Genomic DNA, 9,937 nt, shown 5'->3' with positions numbered 1-9,937 from the left:
GAACAGTGGATAGGAAATGAGGGAAGTGGAGGAAAGGGAGGATCTGGAGGTAAATGGCCATTTGTAGCAGGCCATTTGCACCCAGTGAAAGATGAGATGGATTCTTCCATGTCTTGATTTCCTCCTAGCACCTCTTACCCCTTCCCACTATTAATCACTATTAATTAATCACTATTTCCGTGCTAAGTGATTGAGTGGGCAGGTATGTGTGATGTGTGTATTGCAGGTAAGGAAAATGAAGGACATGGGGAGCCTGGAAGGAATGTGGGATGTGAGATAAAAAGCCAGTTAAATTAAGAACAAATTGTCAGACTTCCCTGGTGGTGCAGTGATTAAGAATCTGCCTGCCAATGCAGGCGACACGGGTTCGAGTCCTGGTCCAGGAAGATCCCACATGCCACAGAGCAGCTAAGCCTGTGCGCCACAACTACTGAGCCTGCGCTCTAGAGCCCGCGAGCCACAACTACTGAGCCTGCGTGCCACAACTACTGAAGCCTGCGCACCTAGAGCCTGTGCTCCACAACAAGAGAAGCCACTGCAATAAGAAGCCCGCGCACTGCAACAAAGAGTAGTCCCTGCTCGCCGCAACTAGACAAAGCCTATGCACAGCAAAGACCCAATGCAGCCAAAAATAAATTTAAAAAATAATAAAATAAATAAATATAAAAAATAAGAACAAATTGTCATCACTCTGAAGTAGACCAACTGTTGGCTGTCAGATCATTCACTGCCGATGCTTTGTTCAGTATACATCTTCCAGACACTAATAAAATGAGTAAACAAAAATGTCCAAATTCCTCAATAACATTGCTTTTTTCACATCCTTGTCATGGAAAAGAATGGACCCTAGATAGCTTCATAACTAATTTGTGCAATATAATTAAGTCTTTTTTGTTTCTAATGTCTTTAAGTTACTAGTTTTGGAGACATGAAAAGCATCAGAGCTGAGAACAAAGAACTCTTCACTCACAAATGTACTTATTTTCAGCTGAAGGAATTAGAATAATCTAAGAAGGAAAGGAAAGTTATCTGTGGTTATGAGTTCCACCCACACACTGCCAGCAAATTCATTTTTCTCAAGCCCAGGGTTGAATACATCATTTCTCTATTCAAATTTCTTTCGTTGACAAAAGCAGTATCCCTCCCAAAAATTGCTCAAAATTATCTTGGTATTTCTTAAGAAAAGGAACTCCAAGTTCAAATTTTAGGAAATGATAAACAGAATTTCTAACTGCAGAACTTCAAAAAATTAATCTGAAGCATGAACCTCCATCGTGTGGAACAATTCTGAAACTTATTTAACCAAAATACTCCCTTCTCCTTATCCACCCGCCCTCCCCCAAGAAAAAAAAACCATCTATAACTTTTCATGCAATTAGAATTCTGTGAGACATAGTTTGAAAACCTTGACCTACCCTATGAAAATCAGACCTGGGTGTAAGTCCCTGATCAACTGCTTACTAACTGAGTGATATTATGCAAACAACTTAATTTTTCCTATTTCTGTTTGCTTATTGTAGAATGGGATAATAACCTTTCCAGCGTTGTTGTGAAGATTAATTGAGATAACATTGTTATCCTAGGATTTAGACCTTAACTTGCTTTTCCAGCCTTCTGAAGAGAGCGGGAACCAAAGAGTGAAGGGCCCTATAAGCCGTAAGTTATTGGAAGTAATCGAAGGGTTTTAAATAGGAATAAGCAGTTTGAATTCTCCTGGCCTTGCTAGGGCAGCTTGGTCATATCTCCAGAGGCTCCTCATGCCTTGCCCTTATTTTGGCAAATATAAATCCTACTTATCGGGACTCCCCTGGCGGTGCAGTTGTTGGGAGTCCACCTGCCAATGCAGGGGACATGAGTTCAAGCCCTGGTCCAGGAGGATCCCACATGCCACAGAGCAACTGAGCCCCGTGAGCCACAACTACTGAGCCCGTGTGCCCCAACTACTGAAGTCCGTGCTCCAAAACAGGAGAAGCCACTGCAATGAGAAGCCCGCACACTGCAACGAAGAGTAGCCCCCGCTCGCCACAACTAGAGAAAGCCTGCGTGCAGCAACAAAGACTGAAAGCAGCCAAAAATAAAATGAATAAATTTATAAAAAAATAAAAATAAAATAAATCTTACTTATCACTCAAGGTCCTGCTTAAAAGCCTCTTTCTCAACAATGTCTTCATCCACTCACTCCCGCACAGGCAGTTCAAAAATTCTTCTTGTAAACTCTATCACCTTTTTTCCATATCTTTCTTTAGCACTCACCTCTTGCCATTACAGATCAGAGTTATTTATGTGGTGCTGTATTCATTTCCCTAACTAGTATCCTTTTAAGGGTAGGGTCCTTACCTTGTCCCATCCTTGTAAGTATAATACCGTGATCTGTAGTATTCACTACATATTTGTCAAAGATAAACATGTTTATCACTTTATAGTTCATAAAGTGGCTTTCTAATGACATCACTGAAAATAAATATAAAAAGAATTGATTTTCTCCCATTAGCAGAAATCTACAAGTTTAGAGCTCTTTCCAAAAGCAATTTCTACCAGAGTATCATCTGCTGCCCTCCTGTGTTTGATACAAATATTATTCTATACCAGTACAGAAAAAGAGTAACAGGTTCAAGTAAATTTATGAACTGCATTTTGTTTACTTTCAAATTTTCCAATGGAGTTTTTCCACATAAATTATTATACCCATTAAAATTATCTTTATGCAATATATTTCAAATTACATTTTTTTACTTAGAGTTATATAAGAACTTGCACACTGGTCTGATATTCCTTCATTAGAACCTACTAAACTTTTAATATTTCCATTTTTCATCTGAGACAGTAACTTATTTCAAATTATTCTAATATGATTTTCATATACTAGACCTGCTTGGGCAACAGTATATTTAAGACTTTGTACTTTGCAACTAGAAAGACTTGGTTTAAATCCTGGCTTAGCCACATAGTAATTGTGTGACCTTGGGCAAATAGCTTTTCTGAAGCTGTTTCATCTGTAAAACAAAGATAATACCTCCCAGAGATCACATAAGATAGAACACTTAGTACACCATAAAAGCTATCAATATGTTAGCTATTATTACTATCTAAGAAGCATGTTTTCAAATATCTCTTTTCTTTGGTCTGACCTACTCTGGTGAACTTGAAGACTGCCTAAAACATAAATTAGAGTATTGTCTAGATTAAGCCCTATCTTTCCACATTCAACACTCAACATTTATTGAACACTTGTGATGTGCCGGCACAATTCTAGACACTTGAGCTATATCAGGTAATAAAACAGACCAAAATCCTTGTCCCTATGAATCCTAACAATATAAACCAAGCCAGTTCATGGTGGTCTTTAGGTTACTAACTTTCTTCTAAATTCTTGCAGTTCTTTATTTTCCACATTACTCATTTGATTCTTATTTATTTATTTTTGGCTGCATTGGGTCTTCGTTGCTGTGCACAGGCTCTCTCTAGTTGCAGCGAGCAGGGGCTACTCCTCGTTGTGGTGCGCGGGCTTCTCGTTGCAGCGGCTTCTCTTGTTGCAGAGCGCGGGTTCTAGGCACGTGGGCTTCAGTAGTTGCAGCTCGTGGGCTCAGTAGCTGTGGCTCGTGGACTCTGGAATGCAGGCTCAGTAGTTGAGGCCCACGGGCTTAGCTGCTCCATGGCATGTGGGATCTTCCCGGACCAGGGATCGAACCCGTGTCCCCTGCATTGGCAGGCGGATTCTTAACCACTGTGCCACCAGGGAAGTCCTCATTTGATTCTTTATATAAGCTACCCCATACTAAATATCCAGTGCCTTCTTCTCTACTTCCAATTCAGGTTGTCATCTCTCTTGGTCTACTGCTACAGACTCCAATGAGGGACAAGGGCTCACTCTCATGCCAATTTTGTAAGGATGGGGATTTACAGTTTGACTCTCTCCTACTCTTTATGGGGGGAAAAGCATTTATATTGATACTTTTATTTAATTGCTGACAATTACAATCTGTTCTCTATTACATTACCTATATCTGTTCTCAACACAGCAGCCAGAAAGATCCTCTGAAACAGCAGTTCAGTTGTTTTCCTTGAAGTGATGGCCCATCTCATTCATTTATTGAGAAAATATCTGCTAAATACTCAAGTCTAAATAACTATAGTTTAATCTGTCAGTCTCTCAGTTTTATTTTCAAGTGAAAATGGTAGGAAAGGAACTTCAGAGATCTGTGAAGTCAACACTATTTTCTTAATAATACTAAGATTTTATTCGCCATTTTCACTGTGTTAACATTTGTACAGATGGTACAAAAGCAACAGTGAGTAAAACTACTAGCACTTAGCATCAATCAAGATAGTGGCACCGAACTACTGGAAGTCACTGTATTCTCCACTGCCATGTACTCTCAATAAAAACAAAATAATAAAATCAACTCAGCTTCACTTCAGAATGTCCTTGATGAAGCAATAAAACGTACTGATTTTATGAACTCTTAGCCCATGAGGACACATCTTTTTAAATATTTCTCATGACAAAACTGGTAGTATGCATAAAGCATTTCTGCTGCCACCAAAGCACAACCGTTTTCTCAAGAAAAAGCACTTGCTATTGAGTTACAAACTCAACTGGCTTTTTTTTCTTAAGGAACATCATTTTTACTTGAAAGATTGACGAACTGCAGTTACTCAGGGTATTTGACAGATATTTTCTTGAAAATGAACCAAATGGGCCTGTCACTTCAAGGAAAACAGCAGACAGTATTTGCTATCAGTGACCAAATTTAAGCTATCAAGCAAAAACTCCAAATTGTGGAAAACTTATACCACCGCTGTTAGTTTTTCAGCTTTCAAATACTATAAGACTTTCCTGATGAGATCAGTGGTGATACTAATAATATGTACGAAGTACATATTGTGGTATGTTGACACAATGACATGTGTCAACACTTAGAGGGCCTGTGTAACTCAGTGAGCCAACACTTTCCAAATGAGCAATGCAAGATATTTCAAAATCACGTATGGGTAAAAGATCCACAAAGTTCAAGATAGATTAATGAATTTTAATGTAATAGAGAATGAAAAGTTGATTGACCGGACCCCATGTTGTAACTAATTTCTAAGCAATTACCACTTGTTGGGTTTTGCTAGAGTGTCAAAGAATATCCACAATTATTCGAAAAGGCTATTAAAATATTTCTCCCTGAGGCTTCCCTGGTGGCGCAGTGGTTAAGAATCCGCCTGCCAGTGTAGGGGACCCGGGCTTCAGCCCTGATCCGGGAAGATCCCACATCCCTCGAAGATACTACTGAGACTGCCACAACTACTGAGCCCGCGTGCCACAACTACTGAAGCCCACACACCAGAGCCCATGCTCCACGACAAGAGAAGCCACTGCAATGAGAAGCCTGCACGCCACAATGAAGAGTAACCTCCGCTCTCTGCAACTAGAGAAAAGCCCACATGCAGCAACAAAGACCCAACGCAGCCAAAAATAAATAAATTAAACATTAAAAAAAGATTTCTCCCTTACTATATATTTACGTGAAATGGCTTTTTTTAAATACTTCAACCAAAACTTCATATCCCAATAGTTTGAATGCAGAAGCAGATACAAGAATCCAGCTGTCTTATCCTAAGCCAGACATTGAAGACATCTGCAAAATTGTTTAAAAAAAAAAACGCACCATTTTTCTCACGAAATTATTTGTTTTGGAAAATAGTTATTTTTCATAAAAAATGTTTTTGTTAACATGTAATGGTTTTATTATTATTTAAAAATGAATTACAGGTATTTAAAATTTTTCTCAGTTTTGATTTCTAATTTGGTGACCAGCAACAGCTATAACCTTCTAAAACAAAAGCTCTGTGGGGTCTTCGAGAATTTTTAAGAATGTAATGGTGTTCCAAGGCCAAAATGTTTGAGACCCACTTATCTGAAATATGTCAGATCGTATCATTTAATAATCTTCCAATGGCTCCCGACCTTTTCAGGGTAAAATCCACAAGTCTACACTGGACTACCGGGCTCTACTCTTATCTGTTTCCTCTCCATAATCTATCCCTGTACTCTTTCCCTTGCTCACTCCCTTCAGCCATACTTGTTTCTTTGCTGTTCCTCCAACAAGTCAGACACAATCCTGTGTTAGGAACGTTGCACTGAAGTTCCCTCTGCCTGGAAAGTAATATCCCTAGTTTTTGCATGGCTATTTCCCTCACTTCCTTAAAGTTTCTGCTCAAATGTCACCTTCTCAATAGTCTAACATGAGCGTCCTGTTTAAAACTGCAACCCTACTGCTACTCCCATTCTCCACAGCACCTTCTAACATTTGCTTACTTATGTCTACAGTTCGTGGGGCCTCCTGCTCCCCCAACTAGTGTAATACAAGCCCCTAAAGCTTGGGAAATGCCTGCCACATAGCGCTCAACAGATATTTGTTGAATGGTGAATTAATGAAAGAACTCGTTTTGACACCTTGTCAATTCTCGAGACACGTCCACAAAGTCCCAAAAGAAAGAGAGGATGCAATTTACAGAGAGAGGGCAATGCCAGCAAAGATATTTTTGAATGAAAGAAAAAGAAGGGATACAATGATCACAAACCTCAATACTGAAAGCGTTATGGGCCTGAAAAAAGCTCTTGGGAAAAGTCGGGGATGGGGAACATTCTAAAGGTTGTGCAGGACGCATTTAAGTGTCCGGCAATGAACGCTGGTCCTGCACTGCCGCCCAACCCCTCCGTAACCCTCCCCTTATTTATCCCCCCACCATCCTCCCGCCTCCCCTGAAACCACAGTTCCAGAGCCGTCCCTGGACCCCTCCACCAAAACACAAGTAGTCCACACCAAGAGACTGAAACATTTCCAAACTTTATGGAAAAAACAACAACGACAATCAACTAGCCGAAAACGAGCCTCTAAATCCCGTCTCACTCCAGTGCCGTCTTCTCTAACGTTTGCTGGCTTTAGACTCTCTCCACCGTCCGGTAACAGTTTTCAGGGGTCCTGACGGTCTCCCAACGCTGTGTTCCACAAGAAAACAGGGTCCACAGGAAGGCAGGTCAGGCGGGACGCCCCCAGTAAGCACTTCTGCACAAGTAAAACACGAGAAGTAGAGGCATGGAAAATCAGTCCCCTTGGGGGAGGAACACGCGGGAACGACGGCAAACCGGCGGAACTCAGGGAGAGGTGCTCACGTACAGCGGTGACACGGCGGGGTCTCAGTTCTCCTCCGGCTTGTCGGCTGGCGGGCCGCAAGGCTGCAGCATCTTCTCCATCAAGTTGAAGCGGACTCGCGCTTTGCTCTCATTCTCGGCAATGGCGAAGTAGTTGAGAAGGTCGAAGTGGCCCATGTAGGAGCAGTAGGAGTCGCGGTGCTGGTTCACCAGCCACTCCCACTTGGTGGTGTCGGCGTGGCCGGTGCCGATGTACTTGGACTGCAGATGCTCTAGCTGGCTGTGGATGGTGTAGCGGTCCGTCATCTCGCCGCTCTTCCCTTTGCTCCCAGGTCAGAGGCCGCAGACGACAAGGAACTGCTCTGGGGCTTCAAACCGGAGAGGAGCCACCCGGCGTAACCTCCGGAGCCGCGCTGTCGCAGACGGATGGCGTCACATCTACGAAGTAGTGCAAACTCCCGGTCTAAGGGCTCAGAGGCGGAAGCGGAAGTGTATTCTGTCACCGAATTGGAGTTGCCCAGGCGACGCTACCACTGGGCCGCCCCTATAGAGAGCCCCGCCCCCTTCGCAGAGCGTTGCATCCTGGTCTAGTTAGTGGCCCTTTTCTAACAGGAGCTTTGCATACTGGGACTTGTGGTCTCCGAGAGGTGGTGAGCGCAGGCTTCTTGGGACCCCTGAAGGATGTTTAAAAGACGGTGGGCGGCCTAAGGGAGCACGGTGTCTGGGAGGTGTGAAGCATCCTCCGGCGGTTTGGGGCTGAGTGGAAATGAGAAACTCTAATAGGACAGGGCTATAAGCTCCTGGGCAAATGAACTCTTGCTGTAATTCCGCTTTCGAAGCTAACGAGGCACAGTAGCCCCTTCACAACCAGGGGTGGACCACGCTGAAGTCAGGAGACGCGAGTTCTGGTGCCAACCAAGTATCTTACAAGTTGTGTGGAAAGTTATTTCAACGCTTGCAGGGCCGCCGTTTCCTGCCTGGTGACAAAAGTACACCAGTTCCGACACGTTCCGGCGCCCACATCAAGCCCCTCCTTCCTCTTAAGCTTCTAATTTTGATATCCTCCCTCCAGCTTCTCACCCCACCCTACACGCCCTCAGCCTATACTTCCTTCTCATCTTTCCGTGCGGCTCGCCTCTCCATTTCTCCGTAGGAACTGTTCCCACCGCTTGGAATGCTTTTGTTCCCCTGGCAAACATTTCTCCCTTTAAGTCAGCTCGAAAGTATCTCCTTGAAATTGCCTTTGGCTACTCCAGACAGATGTAAATTCTTCCTCTTTTTATCCTGTACGTCTCTTTGTTAGTATCACTTTATAACCAATATTTGGTTTAAGAACTTCCTCACGCGAATACAAACTACTTGAAAAATTGTTTACTTTCTTCGATGATGTCTTGTATCATAAGCTTCTTTTATGATATCCTCATAGCCTGGCAGAGATTGTTTCTCAAAAAACGTTTGATGAATGGATAAACAACTGCATGACAGCCAAATAGAACTCTTTACTAGGTGAAAGATAACTTTAAAATATTTTTATTCTGGTACAAAGTTGCAGTTATGTTGGACCAGTAAGTCTAGAGAGCTAATGTACAGCATGATGATTTAAATACATTCAACTTTATTTTTTTGTTTGCTTTTTGTTTTTGCGGTACACGGGCCTCTCACTGCTGTGGCCTCTCGTTGTGGAGCACAGGCTCCCGACGCGCAGGCTCAGTGGCCATAGATCACGGGCCCAGACGCCCCGCGGCACGTGGGATCTTCCCAGACCGGGGCACGAACCCGTGTCCCCTGCATCGGCAGGCGGACCCTCAACCACTGCGCCACCAGGGAAGCCCTCAACTTTATTTTTTTTTTAATTTTTTTAAATTACAAAAATATTCCTTATGGGATCAGATACATGCCAGTATCAAAAATGAAAAAAAAATGTTGCCCCTTCAGTTTAAACTCTGTTATAACAAATGTATCATTCCTAAAACGTAGAGACTATTATAAGGCATGCCTGTGGATTTACCATCCAGATATACCAAACCTTGCCATTTTGCCATTTTTGTTCCCAACTTTGTTATTTTGTTTTGGTTTTGTTTTTTAAAGAAATAAAACTGTACAAATGAACTTGAAAATTTCTTTGTATTCCCCTCCCTAATTTATTCACTTCAGGATCCTGTCTTGAATCTAGAATTAATTATCCTGATCCTGTGTTTTTGATTGTTGAAAGTTTGTATATCCATAAACAATAGATGTTTTTGTTATGCATGTTTAAAAGCATCATATAAACGACACTATGTATGTATTGTTATGAAAGTTGTTTTTTTCCTCGTCAGTATCCCTGTTGATATATGTAGCCTTAGCTATGTGTTTTATCTAGCTTTTTAAAAAATGTTTATTGGCCTGTTATATTCCTGCTTCTGTGAATTGCATATTCATATCCTTTGCTCATTTTCTTATTGGGATGTTTGTCTTACTAATTTTTAAGGAGATCTTTAAATAATCAGGATACTTTGCTTGCCAGTTATTTGCAATGAAAATATTTTTTTTCCAGTCTGGGGCTCATCTTTACCCTTTCTTTATGGAAAGAGAGGGTATCTCTTGTTACACTGAAGTTAAGTTTAAAGTAGTCAGATGTATCAGCCTTCCTTTATGGTTTGTGCTTTTTGCATTGGGTTTAAAAAATGAAAATAAACAAAACTCTCTTCTACTCTGGGACCATAAAAAATAGTTTCCTTCATTTTCTTTAAAAAGTTTTAGAATTTTGCTTTTTCATGTTTAGGAACTTAATCCACCTGGAAGTTTTTGTTTTGT

The 9,937-nt window shown here is 41.7% G+C and overlaps 1 protein-coding gene across 1 annotated transcript; it reads right to left on the bottom strand.

Annotated features, from left to right (window-relative positions):
• Positions 1 to 6,820: 6,820 nt before the first annotated feature.
• Positions 6,821 to 7,590, bottom strand: SF3B5 (splicing factor 3b subunit 5). Its single transcript, XM_067701874.1, has 2 exons — positions 7,167 to 7,590; positions 6,821 to 7,055 (listed from the first exon to the last, which is right to left on the bottom strand). Exon 1 carries the CDS (start codon positions 7,445 to 7,447, stop codon positions 7,187 to 7,189), a length of 261 nt encoding a protein of 86 aa, XP_067557975.1. The 5' UTR covers positions 7,448 to 7,590; the 3' UTR covers positions 6,821 to 7,055; positions 7,167 to 7,186.
• Between the last annotated feature and the right edge of the window lie 2,347 nt (positions 7,591 to 9,937).

This window comes from Pseudorca crassidens, chromosome 13 (assembly GCF_039906515.1).
Source record: "Pseudorca crassidens isolate mPseCra1 chromosome 13, mPseCra1.hap1, whole genome shotgun sequence".
NCBI classification, from domain to species: domain Eukaryota; kingdom Metazoa; phylum Chordata; class Mammalia; order Artiodactyla; family Delphinidae; genus Pseudorca; species Pseudorca crassidens.
This window is presented reverse-complemented; position numbering and strand designations above follow the sequence as displayed.

Coding starts and splice junctions, on each gene's coding strand:
- SF3B5 (XM_067701874.1), bottom strand. CDS start 7,447: ATGACGGACCGCTACACCATCCACAGCCAGCTAGAGCATCTGCAGTCC.